This window comes from Drosophila erecta, unplaced genomic scaffold (genome assembly GCF_003286155.1).
Source record: "Drosophila erecta strain 14021-0224.00,06,07 unplaced genomic scaffold, DereRS2 tig00000000-arrow-pilon, whole genome shotgun sequence".
In the NCBI taxonomy this organism is placed as follows: Eukaryota; Metazoa; Arthropoda; class Insecta; order Diptera; family Drosophilidae; genus Drosophila; species Drosophila erecta.
Genome location: NW_020825194.1, coordinates 25,192,518 through 25,209,694, shown reverse-complemented (window position 1 = coordinate 25,209,694; position 17,177 = coordinate 25,192,518). Strand labels below are relative to the sequence as shown.

The window sequence follows — 17,177 nt, the reverse complement described above, 5'->3', positions numbered from 1 at the left end:
CTCTGAGACTTGGTCTGAGGCGAAAGCTTTTGAAGCTTGCAACGAGTAGGTAAGTAAATTGGTGCAATTTTACACAGCCTATTTCCACTTCCCTTTAAACTCTGCATAATTGTTATTACTAACGTATTTCGTATTATTTATTACTACTCAAGAATATTTTCTAGTGTTGCAAAACTCTCTTAAAGCACCCCTAGCTTCGGCTAAGACGTCACAGGTTCTTCAACCACCGCTTTCAGCTAACAACCCACACAAAAAGCTGCTAACTGTGCGCCTGCGCGAGTTTAACGATTTCCCAGTCGAGCTGAAAAGCCACTGGCAAAATAACGTCGAACGGCCGTAGAACTGCGTTGTCGAATTTTGTTCCACAATTTGTGGATATCAACGAGATCACACTATTCGGTTATTAATTGTGAAGGTGCAGATAGAAAAAGTAAGGCTATTATACACTCAAGCAAGCAAAATGTAGGGCTAAACAGGCCTGCGAGGAAAACCCAGGAACTACCAAGTAGCTACTGGGAGTAATGGCTTTTGCAGGAATCCCTGAAGGGGCAACGAACAGTAGATACACATACTGAGTGTGATAGTAAAAGTGATTCGTATGCTATAATGTTACGAAAACCTAAATGAAAGAAAAACATGCATTTTAGTTGGCACTTTCCCATTGAACTTGGCTTCCAGAAGTTGAAAACCTGCGAACTTCGTGTGCGTGATGATTCATGCGACCCAGACGAGCACCCAACTGCCCATGTGTGTGTGACTCTCCCGCTCTCTGGCCAGAGAGTGCGCCCGAGTGGGTGTCCTTAAGCAATGCAAATAACAACAAAAGCCAAACGTCAGCAGAAGACGGGCAGCTGCTGCCCGAAAAAACCAAAAAGCCTCTAGTCTCTAGCCTCTAGCCTACATTTGTGCGCAAAATCGAAGCACGCAATTCTTCACGTGCCCCGAATGTTGCAAACATCCAAAGACAGCCAGCAAAACTTTTCCTCCTCACTTTCAAGCCGTGACTAATTACTAATTGTTATTCCACACAGCCGCCAGGAACATCGAGTGGAAACGTGCTGAGAGCGGCGAAGCCAAATCCATTAAAATGGCTGAAGAGTACATTCCAGATGCCAGCGTCATGGACACGAGTAAGTAACATATTGCAGCGGCCAATGCGACCTTTGTGCTCGATCTGGCCAATTTGTTCATTAGCAACTCGTTCAAAGTGTTGCACAGAAGTTGTGCCCAACTTTTCGGTGGCAATGAATAATTCATTTGGGTCTTTGTTCTTGGGCTGTGTTTGCAGTGTGGGTTGAAATGTTTTAACTTGTAACGCATTTGCGAAAGTTGATTTTCTTGTGTATTAGGGGTAATGGCAATATAAGTCTACAAAACAACGCGCAGCTGTTGAGGGAGAAACCTTCTTTCCTTCTTTTTGTGACTAAACTTTCGATGACTAAGCGCAGATATTGTTCTATTTTGTTTACGAATATTAAAAATGAACACTGTTTTTCTTAATATTGGATATTTTATTAGGAACGCTTGCGTTGCGAAATTCATACCGTGTATGTAAAGTATAATTTATTTTGAGAAAACGTTTTGTTCTATGTTATTTTGTGAGTTCCCAATTATTTTTTAAATGTCCTATTAATTTGTTTTCGGGACTTAGAGATTAGACGGTCTACCTATATAATCTAAGCATGGATGGCAGTTTACACTGCGTTATTCACTTAGTGACATTCATGAAAGAAAAATAAGAACCTCATTACCCCCTTGCAATTATTTCATTCGACCTCTTCTTGGGTACAACTAATGCTTATATGTTGCCCACTTTCCCGTCCTGCTGTCCTTCCAGTTGTGCCCGCCATCCTGGGACTGACAGCGGCTGCTGTCCTCTCGTCAGTGGCCTGCATCTGCGCCCGGCAGATGCGACTCCGGAACAAGAAACAGAGCCAGCACGACTCCTCATTCCCCTTCCAGCCGACCCGGCGACCGACCGCCGTTCGATCGCCGAGCGGCCAGCCGCCGCACTACTTGAAGAAGTCGCCCTCGCCGACTGGAGGCAAGCAGATGGGTCTGCTGTCGCCGATGCAGGACCAGTCCACCTCGCCGATCGCGCAGCCGAATGTGAAGTACAGCGAGGAGGGCGAGGGACCCGCCCAGCATCCGGAGCAGCAGAATGGCAACCAACTGACCGTGGTGGATGGCAACGGATTGAAGCACTCGCTGCACAACAGCCTGCACCACTCGCCGGTGGAGACGATCGCCAACGGAAGTGTGACCATTACCCTGGACGACCATTCGCTGACCAACGGCAAGGAGCTGACCGTGACCGACCAGTACGGCAAGCTGGGTACCATCTACTTCAAGCTGCGCTACTTGGCCGAGAGGAACGCCCTTATGGTCTCCATCATCCGTTGCCGCGGACTCCCCTGCAAGGGAGGATCGAGCGGAACCGGAGATATTCCCACTGGCATGAACGGACGCACTCAGGCGGCTACCGATCCGTATGTGAAGCTGCAGCTGCTGCCGGATAAGCAGCACAAGGTCAAGACCCGTGTGGTGCGAAACACCCGGAATCCGGTTTACGACGAGGACTTCACCTTCTACGGCCTCAACATGAACGACCTGCAGAACATGTCTCTGCACTTTGTCATCCTCAGCTTCGATCGCTACTCGCGCGACGACGTCATTGGCGAGGTGGTGTGCCCATTGACCTCCATCGAGATCGGGGACATTTCCAAAGAGGCCTTGTCTATCAGCAAAGAGATCCAGCCACGGAGCCTGAAGATTCGAGCCCAGGGTCGCGGGGAGCTGCTCATCTCCCTCTGCTGGCAACCAGCTGCCGGTCGTCTCACCGTCGTCTTGCTGAAGGCCCGAAACTTGCCTCGCATGGATGTCACCGGATTGGCCGATCCGTATGTGAAAATCTATCTCCTCTATAATGGCCAACGCATCGCCAAGAAGAAGACGCACGTGAAGAAGCGCACTCTGAGCCCAGTTTTCAACGAGAGCTTCGCATTTGATATTCCCGCTGCCGAAGTGAGTAATACTACGAGCATCATTTATCTATTTTTTGTTTAACGTGACACTATAAAAGACTCTCAACTACCTAAGAACTCAAAAATTACATAATGCTGCATAAAGAGCATGAATTAAAACAAATGATTCCTTATGTTTTTCATTATTTGTTAGTTAATTAATATAGATTCATTGGAATTCATTCATTTGGAAACAAGCTATATTTTAAAACACATGAGTAAATTTGAAAATTGCACTACAATTTTATAAATTATACTATAAATAATACTAATACTATAAATTTATACAGGGCGCTGGCGCCAGTCTTGAGGGTGTGTCTTTGGAACTGATGCTGCTGGACTGGGATCGCGTGACCAAGAACGAGGTGAGTCGATTGGGATGACCTATCCAATAACTGGCTAATTGCACGCTCTGAATTTCCACAGGTCATCGGTCGGCTGGAGCTGGGCGGACCGAACTCGAGCAGCACAGCTTTGAACCACTGGAACGAGGTGTGCAACTCGCCCCGTCGCCAGATCGCCGAGTGGCACAAACTGAACGAGTAGAGGAGGTGCAGGATGCACCTGGGCGCAGGCGCCCCTTTATAAGGGGGAGGAGGCAGGAGCTGGCAACCGGAACGGGAGTCATGCGGCTCATCGGCATGAGCGCGTTGCAACAATGAATTTCCCCCACTTTTAGCATATGATTGCATATGGGTTAAATTTCTTTTCTACGGTTTGTTTGCATTACACTTGATTTCCGCGCGATCACTTGCTTTTACTTTGAAGCAACATTAATGCGAGATGCGAGATCATAGACCGTTTACGCCACAAGCAGAAATGAAATATTTACCAAGCAACCACTAACTAAATTAAATGTATTAGAAAATGTTTAGGACCCTAAAAGTGCATGTAAGTGTAAGATAATTCAGGAACATTTCAATATGGACATGTTCGAATTTAAGAATACGTAAGCAGAAGAATTTTCGATCTTATTTAAAGAGACACCGACTTTGTTGCTGTATAAAACTTTACTTCTACGCTTCATGTTACTTACCACGTATGATTTTCATATCAAACAGTTAAAGTTATATTTAATGTGCCCACCATTCAGTGGTTGATTTCCACGAAGAGATATATTACTAACCATGCATCTGTATAAAATATTTATGATATCTAACGTTTAAGCATAATGCCTGTACAATTTAATTTAAATTCCTTGAACATCTTGGTTTTAATGTAAAGACCCGAAATATACCATTGATTTAATTGATATTAGACACCAATCTGCACACCCAGAAGCTCTTAAAGTGTGTCCAGAGCGAAGCAAAGGAAAATGCTTACTGCTTAACACTTTATACGTACTCTTAAAAATAAAGCAAATAACTAAAACTACAAATAAAACAAAACCAAATTGAATCTAGAGAGAACACGCAGCAGAATGCTTAGCACCAAGAAGCTACAAAACCACACACAAATCGATCGAAAAAGTCAGAAAACATTGATTCGGAGAGGAAACCAACACTAAACAATAATGTAAGCAGCATAGTACACGTAGGAATCAATTACCAGTAACATTCTCTAGAGTATAACCACTCACGAATAGCTCAAACGCAAACCGAACGCAATAAGCACTACATGTGTATCTAGCGGCACTACCTTTAAAGGGAATGGATAGAGAACCCCGAGGAAAGCATAGCTTAACGAGACACCGAATCATTATCCACTACTGATATTAAGTGTACCGAAGGCAATTATGAACTATAACAGATCTACACGTATATAGACATCAGCCCGCTTCTACGTATATTTTGTGAACTGAGTGTTAGAGCATTAAACGTCATTGAATAACTACGAGCATACAAACATAAGCATATACATATACAAGCATACATAGCGATTCGAGAGGATGGCAGATACAACTTCAATTCGTGTCCAATCAAAACTTCAATTCGTCTAATGGAAAAACAATAATTACCAGTACATATGCGATGAGTTTTTGCAGAGGAGCCCAAATTATATGAGATGTGTATAATTCTACATTATATGTAATTGTAATTGTAAGCTACATCAAATGGTTAATTTCCGTAATAAAAGGTATTATATAAAACAATGTGCAGTGCGTGTTTTTAACATCGCTGTCTTATCAGCCTTGGTACATTATTTACTCTGTGGGTATACTAGAGTTAACAAAGTGTTAATTGTTGATAAGCTGAGATTCTTTCGCATCTTGTGCAGTACAAGTATCGCTCTGCTCGGAAAAAGTTTAAGATTCCGCTTTCAAAAACGTTTTCTTTTTATAAAGTATTTTCATCGACTTAGACATGAAACGCGCTGCATCGGGATTTCAGCTAGCTTATCTTTTCCTATTAGGGTGCGGTCTAGGTAAGAGTGTTTTTGTATTTAAGATGTATATGTATATTAAGACGAACATACTCGTATTGCATATCGCCCTCCCTATTATTAGATTGCTCGCTTGCCTTGCAGTGCAGCACAAAAACCAACAAGACTCTTTTAGAGAACCAAATATGCGACGGCGTAGTCGATTGTTTTGCAGATGAAAATTCCGATCGGCCAGATGAAAGGTTCGAATTATGTTATGGCAAGGTCTGCGAGGATGAGAGTTCTTATCGCTGCACCTATGGAGCGTGCCTAAATGGAACTCTAAAGTGCGATGGAAAGATTGACTGTTGGGATGGAAGCGACGAAAATAAATTCGAATGCTTGGAGGATGCAAATCTGCAGAATGAGTACGAAGACCTCAAAGGGGAGTGTGAGTAAGTTGAATTTGCTGTGCAACACAATTGATAACATTGGTCGGGAAATAATTTAGATTGCTAAATATTAAGCTTATAGTGGCCTTGTGTCGTATTATTTATTAGGGACGTTTGGATCCTAACAACTAAATCGGCTTCAAATTTCCAATGCCATACATACCAATTGAGTCTACTTCCGGAACTTTCATAGCTGTAAGCACAAAAATCCCAAATGCTAGCTAATGTAGATATTTGAAACATTTATTTGAATGCTTGTTTGAGTTTTTTTAAATTTATGCACTTATTATTTATATAACTTGTAAGATAAAGTTAAGGCTAAGGTGTGTGGACCATCATTTCCAGAGACGAGGATTTGTTCGATTGCAAGGGGTCCTGTCTGAACTGGAGTCAGGTTTGTGATGGAGTGGCAGATTGCAAGGACGGCAGCGATGAAGACGGCACACTCTGCACGGCCTTCGAATGTCCGCCGCCGGCATTCAGATGTCTCTACGGAGCCTGTGTTAGTCCGAAAGCTGTGTGTAATCACATTCCCGATTGCCTGGATGGGTCCGATGAGATGGCGGAAATTTGCACGGCCCGGAATCCAACCGTTCATCATGTGGATGTCAGAAGCGCTTGGAATGTGCGGCACTGCCGTCTAGAAGATCCGTCGAAGTCCCTGGTGGTGGAGAACTACGTGGGCGGCACCACCTTTCAAAGTAACGCCTGTGTGCCCGACAAGACCGTCGTTTATCTAAGCTGCCGTAAAGGATATGGTCTGATCGGGGCGGAGAAGAACATTTGCGACGCAGACCAGTGGCGGTATCCGTTGGCCAGGTGCGTGCCCCAGTGTAAGCACGTCGGCAATGTAAGCCACATGAGGCAGTGCACCCTGAATGGTCGCCTGATCGACTGCAATCAGTCGGTGCTGCCCATGGGCACTGTAATGTCGGTCACTTGCTCGTCCGGGTGCGAAAAGACTGGAGGTGATGGTGATGGTCTGCAGTACTGCGACGCAACCGGCAATTGGGTAGTTACCAAAAAGCTGCCAAACTGCGAGCCGATCTGTGGTGTGTGGAAGCTCAAAGACGCCACACCATCGTCGTCTCCTCCATGGTTGATGAATGTCTTTCAGCGGGGTCACAAGCCTGAGTTTTCGGTTGTCTGCAATGCCACCATCGTGTCGCCGTACATTCTGGTGACCACGGAGCGCTGTTTCAGCGAGTCGTCCATCAAGAGTGTGCCATCCACGGAACCTGTGCTCTATACCGTCGCCGAGGGAAAGATCTACGGCAACAGCTTCTTGGCCCACGAACCCCATCCCTATAAGCTGCACAACGTGTCCCATATAGTCTATGCTAGGTAAGTCGTAATGCTTTCCGACTGGCGAATTTAGCTATATTTCGGTAACTCAATAGGTAATTATTGAATGGGCTATTATAGAGAAAAAATCAATTTTTAAAAATTTTTTTTTAGGTATTTAGATAAAGGGATCGTGGGTACTTTGGTCCTGGTGCACTTGGTGCAGCCCCTGGAGTTCCACATGAAGTTGCGGCCCGTCTGTCTTACGGAAGAACTTACCGACAACTGGTTAACCGCCGGAGACTTCACAGGTGTTAACCCGGGCCATCCGATCATCGACGATAGGAGGCAACCAGGTCGATACGAGCTTAGGGAAGTAGTTATCGACGCCCGTAAGAAATACCACATAGGGGCGTTTAAGTCGCTGATCCTGAGATATATTGCCGAGACACAGGCGAAGGAGAACATTTAATTCACTTTATTACGGTTTGAGTTTGTGGTTAGTCGGAAATCAATTTACATCAACTGAGGAACACACATCTACTATTGACAATTATATAAGTACGTATGCATATTCAGGTGGCTATCCAATCCAAGTCCAACCGGGAACTGGCGTGTATTTGCATATCTTAGCTATTGAATCGTTTTGTAATCTGCTGTCACACGGTTAAACAAATAATCATTTAGTTCTGCTATCTGAATACCCCAAATGTTTCTATTAATGCGTGTGTGTGTGTGTTGAGTGTGTGGTTCAGAGTTCATTTGCTATTCACTTAACTGTAGGTATTTTCTTTTGTGTTCATTTTCGTTTTGTCTTTACATTGAGATTGCGTTCTGGAGTTAAACACTAGCTATCGGTTAGTTTAACTTTAATTTAGATTAGGATTAAAATTAAAATTACTTTATTTAATAATAATTTAATAATACATTACATTTGATGTTGTTATACTCGTAATTACGTTTAGGTTTAGTTTCTGCCATTTAGTAAGAAATTTTATAGGACACATTCAGTTTGCTTAGTAACTGCAGTAAAAACGCTCTTTAAAATGTTTGATTTTCATCATTTCCTCCGCTGGTTCGTTAATTTCGATCTCTTCAGTCTTTCCAAAAAGTAGTACAACATCTCTTTCGGTTTTCTTTTATACTTCGGTTTTTGCAACTGCCAACATATATTTAGAAATGTTTTTTTTTTTCAAAATAGTTTTCATCTATCGCATAGTTTCATTTATAGTTGTAAACACATTTGATTTCTTGAATTCACCTCGAGGAGATTCTCTCGGAAATATCTGTATTTAATACGATACACCTAAACAAATATATATGAGGATTTGTATGTAAATGTATATTACGTTTGCCGGTAAGTTCACCGTTTAGGTGATGTATATCTATGTACAAATAGCCGATAGCCTAGTGAGCAGCTCTTGATGTCTGCCATTGCTTCAAGACTGCGAGATCCGTGTGCATCGAAAACAAATTCATTTCCAATTCTATTTACAAGCGGCAACAGACGAGGTCTTGGAAAACTAATCACTTGACGGGAACTGGACCACTTTTGCTGGACCGAATTGATATCGCAGGCTCTCTATCGGAACTAGTGCTCGTATTCCAAGACATTGTGTAAACATAGGTATGGACGGTGTTTGTCAAATTAGAGTACGTATCGTTGGCCATTTACAGATTGCTCATCGAGTGCGCGAGAACACCCCTAACTTAACCCAAGAAGATCTACAAAAATTACAAAATGACCTTTACTCGCTACGACTAACTACAAATTAATACTGTACAGGAGTGCACGCCTCGTCTCCGCCTGGAGAAACAACGGATGAACCGCCTCCAACCTAGAAGTACGCCCCTAGCTATCCCTTCTCCTTCCCAGGCCCCACGCTCACGCCCAGCAGGTGCTCCCCCGCCATCAATCCCGCCGGCTGGTGGGCGTAGTTGCGGATCTGGTGCAGCGAGATCAGCTGGTTGGGGAACGCGTTCGCGTTGTTCTGGTTCACGTTCTTGTTCGGGAAGCTGATGGCATCGTAGAGATAGGGCCGCTGGGCCATTGGGTGGTGGCTCAGCGAGTTCAGGTGCGGGGGCATCGAGTTTATCGGCGTGAACGCCGAGTTGCTTGTGGCCTTCGTTATGGATGCGGCATCGTAGGGACCCACGGCGCTGGGGGTCGAGGCTGTTGGGAAGATGTTATGGGCCCGAAGGCAGCCAGAGGTTAGTTAGAGCCAGAGATTCTCATAGGTTTTGTGTATCTATTTTAAATTACTGGTACTAGTACTAGTCCAAGTACTAGCAAATATGTATTGAGCCAAATTACAACTTATTGCCAAACCATAAAACAAAACAAGGTACTCTACTCAGCTAGTGGAAGTGCGAGCGAGAAAATTCAACATTTTTTCGGCATATCGGTAGAAACTGGGATAAGCAATAATGAAATAAATAGAAACTAATAGGTGTTTCAAAAAACGGGGCGCGACAGTTTTGGGCGGCTTGTGGGCGTTAAAGATCGATACAAATTTACCAGACTTAAAGAAAGAAGGAAGATTTATGGAAATATTTTTCAAAAGTGTGTGCGTGGCCGTTTTATGTGGCTTGTGGGCGTTAGAGTGGGCGTGGCACATAAGTAAACAAACTTGTCTCTGGAATCTGCATGCTAAACCTCAATTCTCTAGCCCATTTAGTTCTTGAGATCTCGCCGTTCAAACGGACGGACAGACGGACATGGCCGGATCGACTCGGCTATTAATCCTGATCAAGAATTGATATATATAGATATATATATTATAGATATCTTAAATGACAATGATCGGACACGCTTTCTACTGCCTGTTCAACAAATCGAGTAACGGGTATAATGAGCAAATGAATAACTGTCTTTCTATTTCAAATTGAACTGTATGAAAGCATTTACTTTTTGAATCTGTCAGAGTGCATGGTCTATCTGACAGATAGTATCTGCATAGGTTGTAATTGCATTGCATTTGTGGCATTGCAAGTTGAATTATGTTGTGCATTATGGTGTGTGTACTCTATATAGAAGTGGTTTCTGTAAGCAGTTGTTGAGCCATAAGCTTTGCAAAGGCATTGCAAATGGGAAATAGTCTTGCAGATTGCCTAGGTGGTGGTTGCAGATCGGATCACTTACCAATATCCTCCCGCACGGGATCGGGCATGCGATGATGGGGCTGCAACTCCGCTCCGTGCCCGTTGCTTTGGGCTCCGTTGGGAGCCGTCGGCTGAGCGTAGTGGGCTTCCATGCTGTGCTGCGGAGGAGGCTGCTGCTGCGGATGGTGGTGTTGCTGCTGCTGCTGCTGCTGGGGCGGGACATGTTGCTGCGGCGGGACTCCGTGCTGCGGATGGTGGTGGTGCGCCTGCTGCTGCTGTTGCTGCTGCTGCTGCTGCTGTTGTTGCTGCTGCTGCTGCTGCTGCTGCTGGTGCATCACCTCCATGGCGTTGGCTGCAGCGGCCGAGTCGGGACTTACCTTTGGCCAGTAGCCGTTGTCACTGGGGGCAATCGAGACGGGGGGCAGGCCCAGGTTGTTGCGCTGATGCTGGGCGGGATTGGGCGGCGGCGGCGGGCCATTGGTCGGGTTGGCCGACCCTCCGGCAGCTGCAGCGGCCGCCGCTGCAATGGCCGCCGCACTGCCCGGCACGATAGGTGGCCGCTTGTCCGTCCGCTCCGCGTGCTTCTGCATGTGCTTGGTCAGGTAGGTCTCCTGGGTGTACGACTTGCCGCAGTACTGGCAGATGTGCGTCTTCAGGTGCTTCGACTCCTTGTGCTTGGGGATGTGCTCCAGCAGCGAGGGCTCGTCCGAGAAGCACTTGTAGCAGGAGTTGCACTTGAACGGCTTGTCCGTCTGGTGGCACCGCGAGTGCGACTGCAGGTTGGAGAGCTGCGAGAAGGCCTTCTGGCAGCCGGGATGCCTGCACTTGTACGGCTTGTCGCCCGTGTGCGTCCGGATGTGCTGCTGCAGATGCGAGAGTTGTGTGAACTTTCGCTGGCAGATCTCACAGCGGTACGGCTTGATGCCCAGGTGGATCCGGGTGTGCTGCGACAGATACGACGAGTTGGCGAAGGCCTTCGAGCACTGGGTGCACTTGTACGGTTTCGCCTCCCGCATGTGGATCTGCGTGTGCAGCTGGAGATCTGCCTTTGAGCTAAAGATCTGCGGACGGAGAGTCGGTACTTTAGACTTGGGTGACAAACGGATAACCTGTGCCTGGCTGCTGGTATAACTAGTAATAGATGTGACCCATAAAACCGGAGCCTTTTCTATCTTCGTTTTCCTTAAGGAGCTAATATGAATGCATTCAATACGCAGACTTTAGAGCCCAAAAATGTAATGCCCATTAGCTAGTATAAACAGTATATCTGCATTAGACGGGATTTTCCATTAACATATCAAACATATCAATACAAAACTTAAGGTTTGTTTAACTTAATACACGTGTATAACCAAAAATGTTGTTGTTAGTTCTTGAGTGAAACCAAAGGTTAGCCAAATTATGATTCGCGAAAAAGCTCGGCTTCATAAAAACTGATTTAGGTATCAAAAATGTTCATACAAGACTTGTAGACTTTCCCCACCTCCCTGGTGACCTCCTAACTCAACAGAGAAATTATTCGTTATTATTATCGTGAAATAGATACTTTGCGGCACCCCTAATCCAAATATAAAATGTTGCAGACTTAGTTCGGAAGTTCCCCATCACCTTGGTGTCCTTAACGTCCAACTGGGTCATGTGGTGCGGCGAGCTGGTGGAGGACGAGATGCCATTGCCGGATCCCGCTGCCGTGGTGACATTGCCCACGCCAGCAGCCCCCGCAGAGGAATTTTGAGAATTTCTTTCGTTCAGCGTCGCATTCTGCATCCGGATGCCGCCATTGTCCACGCTGTTGCTGGTCACTATGATGTGCTGGTTGGGATTGGGGTAGATCCGGGACTTGCGGCCCCTGGTGGAGCCGGTGGGGGCGGGTCCAGCGGTGCTGCTGCTCCCACTGCTGCTGCTCACCACTGCATCGTTCACGTGCTTTTGGCTACTGGCCACTGATCCACTGACCGCCGAGGAGGCCACACTGCTCTCCAGATTGGTGATACTCGGCTTGGGTTCCGGCACCAACTGGTACTGGTGCTGCTGCTGCTGGTGATGCTGCTGCTGCTGCTGTTGCTGCTGCTGCTGCTGCGGTGGCTGGGGTTGCTGGTGGGGCTGCTGGCTGTAGCTGAGGACGGAGTTCCTCAAGTCGGCCGTGTTGGAGAACACACTAAGTGGACCCAGGGCCACGCGCTCGTTGAGGCTGTTCCGCAGGTGATCGATGGAGCGATGCACGGCATGGGAGTAATCCCCGCCAGCGGGCGGAATCTCCCCGATCAGCGGCGAATTGTGGTGGTAGTCCAGACCGCCGCCTATCGGCCGGTACTCGATGAGGCGGCCTTCCATTTGGCTGCTTATTAAATCTATTTTGGTTTATTTTTTTCACTGGTCCAAGAACAATTTTTTCCTCGTGGGTTGGCAGGTATCTTTAGGTTTTCACTCTTTCCTTGTTTTATTTTATAGTTTATCTCTGCACTTGTAAAAGATCTTTTTGATTTTTTTAATATGTAATGAAAATTCTATCCTAAATATCCCTTTAACACATCCTCCGAACAGAGATTGAACCCGAGAATTAAATCTATTTTGGTTTAGTTTTTTTCACTGGTCCAAGCACAACTTTACTCATTCTTTCTTATATTCTATAGTTTATCTCTGCAGTTGTAAAAGATCCTTTTGATTTTTTTAATATGTAATGAAAATCCTATCCTAAAATATCCCTTTAACACATCCTCCAACCAGAGATTGAACCCGAGCATTCTCACAACTCGGTTTCTAATGAATGCGAATGCAACAATTTGCGAAGCAGAATAACTTTGTTGAAGCTGTGTTAGCGCTTTGTTGACATTGTGCCCCAACTGCCAAAGCCAATATTAAATAAAGGGGGGAGATAACAGAAACGAAGCTCCACTGGAAACCTGCGAGATCCGACCGCAAAAACGCTTTGGTTTCGACTGGCTGCACCGGGGAGCCGGAAAAGCGACTTTTTGTCTCCGCTTTTGTTGTCCTAAATCTAACGCCATTTTTTCCACGATTCACTTTTATTTTGCATTTTCAATTGGTACGCCTGCTCACATTTTTTCCCTATTCCCCTTAACTTTTTTACGCGACAAAAATATTTTTTCCGCACGAATTTGGCTTTTCTGGCTTGTGTACGACTTTTTGCGAAGCGATTTCGTTTTTCCATTTTCCATTTTCTATGCACTTTTCTTTTTGGGCTGCCTTCGATTAGATTTTTTCTATATATTTGTATAAATGCTTGGCTATGCTTTTTCAACCTCCACCGGTTTTCCCGATTTTTTTGTGGATAGCTAGTCATTCAGGCGCAGACATGCCGCAGACATCCTGTGGAATTTTCCAGGTGAAAGTCCTCTATGGTATTTTTGTGCTCGGTTTTTCATTGAAACGCTCCAATTCGATACCTTCTAGTTCTAAGCGCGACAAATTATTCATTCATGAGTTGAGCATTTGTTTGCTTTGTTGTGCTGTCAATGTGGCTCTTTTTCACCTTGTTTTTATTAGTTTGTTTAGATATAAATTGAGTGGATTTTTTGCGTCTATACCATTGACCTTGAATGCCATTTTTGGTTGTTAGATATTTGCCGGTTCAAAAAAGATGGTAAAATAAATTTGTCAACACTTTGGCTGCTGACATGCAAATGCAAGCGAGCGAGCTGTGGTTTTGGTTTAATTATTGCAAGTGTTAATGCATGATTAACAAATAATTTATGAAATTGAAATGTAAGAGCTGAGAGGTTCTCTGAGATTTAATTGACATGACAATGAGCTATGGAATGCCTGGTGGCAAATATGAAATGCGAAATGAATTTAAATGATTTTGCTGCTTGAAATGGAAACAGAAGTAGCCTAGTACTTTTCACATTTTTTAATGTATTCCTAATTAAATTGGGTACAATCTCTTAAAACGACTCACTCTGTGCTTAGGGGCCCGTAACTTCTATCGAAATGATCTATGCTCATTATGAAATACGTATTCCTTTTTTGCGCAAAAGGCACATAAGCCCGTTCTCCCGCCAGTCAGGCGGTGTGATTTCTTTTTTTATTGGTTTGCTAAATATTGACTTTTTTGACATAGCCATTTAATTTATATAGGAAGCTGAACAAACATGCAGCCCAGGCGGCTATATAGGCGGATTGCACATAATGTATTAATGGCGCAAAACAAGAAATGCAAAAAAGCATTTGAAACTAAAAGCAAAAAATTTCAGCTGGGGAAAATATGATGCCTCTGTCTGTGTTTGCATTTACACTGAGTTTGGGTTGGGTTTTTCCGATTGTGTTAATACGTAGTTTGGGCTTTTAACTAATTAACATTTAGCGGTTTGGCAATATTCTCGCCCGGCTCTCCAGCCGCATTCCCTCACAGATTTGCGGGGGTTGTTATTAATTGAAAAATGTGTAAAAAGTTTTGCGCGCTCTTTTATTATTCATAATTTGCTGTTGTTGCTGTGTTTTTTTTATTTAATTCTGATTAATGCATTTTTCACGCCGCTCTTTAGGTTTTTGTATTAACTTGTTCAGAATCACAAAAATATTTCCACTTTTTCCACAGTTTTTTATTGTTTCAGTTTATGAAAAATGCATTGCGCGATGTTATGTGATACTTTTTTTTCTTTGTGTTCACCTTTTTTACACGGCTAGTTTCTTATGCATTTTAATGATATTTATTTTCACATTTTGCCATAGGAGTTGATTTTGTCAGCTTTTTGCACTAATCATTAATTAATTTCGCATCACTTAAAATATGCAATTAATATTATGTGTGTTTGCCATAATTAAAAATATTCTGTTCATCTTATTAGGAGCGTACGCCCGGGGGACCCTTGTAAGCGTTGTTATCGCCGCGCTAGTCTTTGATAAACTGATCGCTCTCAAAAGGACTTTGGCCCGAATGTCCAACTGGAGCAACAGCTGCTGGCCAAAAGGCCCCATTAACGGCTGCTTATGCGAGCAGTAATAACCGAAATCCCACTCCGGCGGTGGCCCAGCGATCTTCTCAGCCTATCGAGTTTCGGGAACCCAAAAATCACGCTGGACCAGCTCCGAATCAGGTGTTCTGCGGTGCCCAATTAGTTTCAGCTTGATTGGACCGGATCAACTCAAGGCTCGAGTCGGTGAAGTCGAGTGGAAAATTATCTGGCCATCGAGCGGTTGACATTGCGACCAGCTGAGCTGGGAACCTTTGAGAAAACGGACCCGACAGCCCAGCGGGTCTCATGGCTTCGATTAGGATACTCCTTTCAAGCTGATGACAGCTTAGAGAACTTGGGATCACAGGGTTAGAACTTCATAATCAAGTGATTTCCCATCAAAATCTTACTAATGTGCAGATATTGGATATTGGATACCTTTAATCAATGGTCTTCCTCATCCAAATATTGCTGAGATATTTACATTTTTATGTACCAATATCTGTACTAAACTTCGGTATTTCTTTAAAAATTATAATATTTAACTGCTAATCCTAGTTTTTCTATGGCAACCGTACATATGAATAGTAAAAGCTAAAATCATACTCCTGGGGCAATAAGATATCTGCTACAATAGGTAAGAATACCTTTGCAAATATCTAAACAGCTTCAATGACTTATTAGTGTTATTATTTTGAGCCATCAATTTTTAGTTTATTTGCTATGAACTCTATTTATATTACTTTGTGTACCGCAGGTTCATTATTTCAATCTCAGAAGAATTTAAAATATTTCACATTCACATATTTCTACATTGAGCAGTGCTCAAGCTAACTTTTTGTTTTTAAGTACTTTGAAAATATTTGTGATGTGTGCGAATTGAAACTGCACAAGAAAGCGGTGGCAGACAAAGGATTTTTGGATATCTCCCCTTTAGTATCAAAATTCAGGCCATTAAATCTGATTTGGAAATTGGTTGCTTGCTCGCACGCCCAAGTTGCAGAAGTTTTTTTGACCTTGATATTGTGCACAAGAAACAGCTGATACGCGGTGCAGGCACACCAACACATGCACGGCGACCGGCGAAGAACATTTATTATTTATATGTAAAGCCCGCCAGCTTCCCCACAAACACACACACACACACACACACACACACTCACTCCAGGACACCAGGACACGCTCAGAAGCAAAACAAAGCCAGCTGTGGCTGCTTGGCTGGCTTTCTTCAGGGTTTCTCTGCACGTGACCAAGACAAGGACGCGTTGCGTTAGAATCTCGCGTATCCTTAAGATGCACACCCACACTCGCAAGCCCGATATTTTTTTCCTGGCCGACAATAAATAAAAACACACACTGGCGAGCGGGGAAGCCGGAAAACGTTGAAAAGCGCGCACACGTACCACCGGAAACGGAAACGGAAACGGAGACCGAGACCGAGACCAAGTCAAGAAAAAACCCACTGCCTGTGTGTGTGAGTTTTCGCTTGTTTTTTCTCAATATTTTCGCATTTTTTCGTGGGAGCTTTCCTTGCGGCTGAGATACTTTTTCTTAACGTTGCCGCGGCGACGAGCAGGAGGCGAAGGAGTTTCGCCGAAGACGTTTCTCGTGGTGTTGTCGTGTTGTTATTTCGCTGGCTGCACTGGTAGTAGTGGTCACACGCGCATCCACATCCACATCCACATCCACTTCCGTATCCGTATCCGTATCGCTATCGTTATCCTTTGTTGATATCGTCCTCGGCGGTACGGACTCAAGGAACATGTTGCGCACGGAGAAAAAACACGGAGCAGACTGAACGGACTTGGCGAGCGTGCCGGAGCCGAGAGCACGATCCGTCACCAATGTAAAAACTCAACTAAAGCGATGATGAAAAAATCTGAAACAATATATTTTTGGGGGGCGAACCGCACACACAGATACTCTCCAGAACACACACACAGATGCAGAAGCGACGCAGCATCGACAGGCAGACAGACAAAACGCGCACTAACACCACTGCGAAGCTTCAAAACGCAGCGGCAGCAGAGTCCATCTGTGTGTGTGAGTGTGTATGTATGTTTGTGGGTGGCGGGGGGTGGTGTGGGCGGTGTGGGCGG

At 44.6% G+C, this 17,177-nt stretch overlaps 3 protein-coding genes across 4 annotated transcripts in view; 2 read left to right on the top strand and 1 right to left on the bottom strand.

Annotated features, from left to right (window-relative positions):
* The first annotated feature begins 186 nt into the window (after window positions 1-186).
* On the top strand, window positions 187-5,115 carry LOC6552664 (synaptotagmin-4). Its single transcript, XM_001979136.3, has 5 exons — window positions 187-430; window positions 1,032-1,130; window positions 1,838-3,024; window positions 3,314-3,388; window positions 3,450-5,115. Exons 2-5 carry the CDS (start codon window positions 1,088-1,090, stop codon window positions 3,567-3,569), a joined length of 1,425 nt encoding a protein of 474 aa, XP_001979172.1. The 5' UTR covers window positions 187-430; window positions 1,032-1,087; the 3' UTR covers window positions 3,570-5,115.
* LOC6552665 (modular serine protease) lies at window positions 3,891-7,535 on the top strand. The gene is made up of 5 exons (XM_001979137.3): window positions 3,891-3,914; window positions 5,490-5,779; window positions 6,122-6,788; window positions 6,894-7,120; window positions 7,235-7,535. The coding sequence occupies exons 1-5, from the start codon at window positions 3,891-3,893 to the stop codon at window positions 7,530-7,532; spliced, it is 1,506 nt and encodes a 501-aa protein (XP_001979173.3). The 3' UTR covers window positions 7,533-7,535.
* The window catches only part of LOC6552666 (zinc finger protein rotund), a 37,151-nt gene continuing 27,497 nt past the window's right edge, over window positions 7,524-17,177 (bottom strand). The window contains exons 1-3 of one of the 2 annotated variants that reach the window (XM_015154935.2): window positions 11,771-12,641; window positions 10,203-11,223; window positions 7,524-9,233 (exon numbers count right to left, since the gene is read on the bottom strand). In XM_015154935.2, the coding sequence (XP_015010421.1) occupies window positions 8,917-9,233; window positions 10,203-11,223; window positions 11,771-12,496 (2,064 nt within the window). In that variant the 5' untranslated portion in view covers window positions 12,497-12,641 and the 3' untranslated portion in view covers window positions 7,524-8,916. Of the gene's footprint in view, window positions 9,234-10,202; window positions 11,224-11,770; window positions 12,642-17,177 lie in introns of those variants that run through there. The other variant, XM_001979138.3, reaches the window with a different exon arrangement.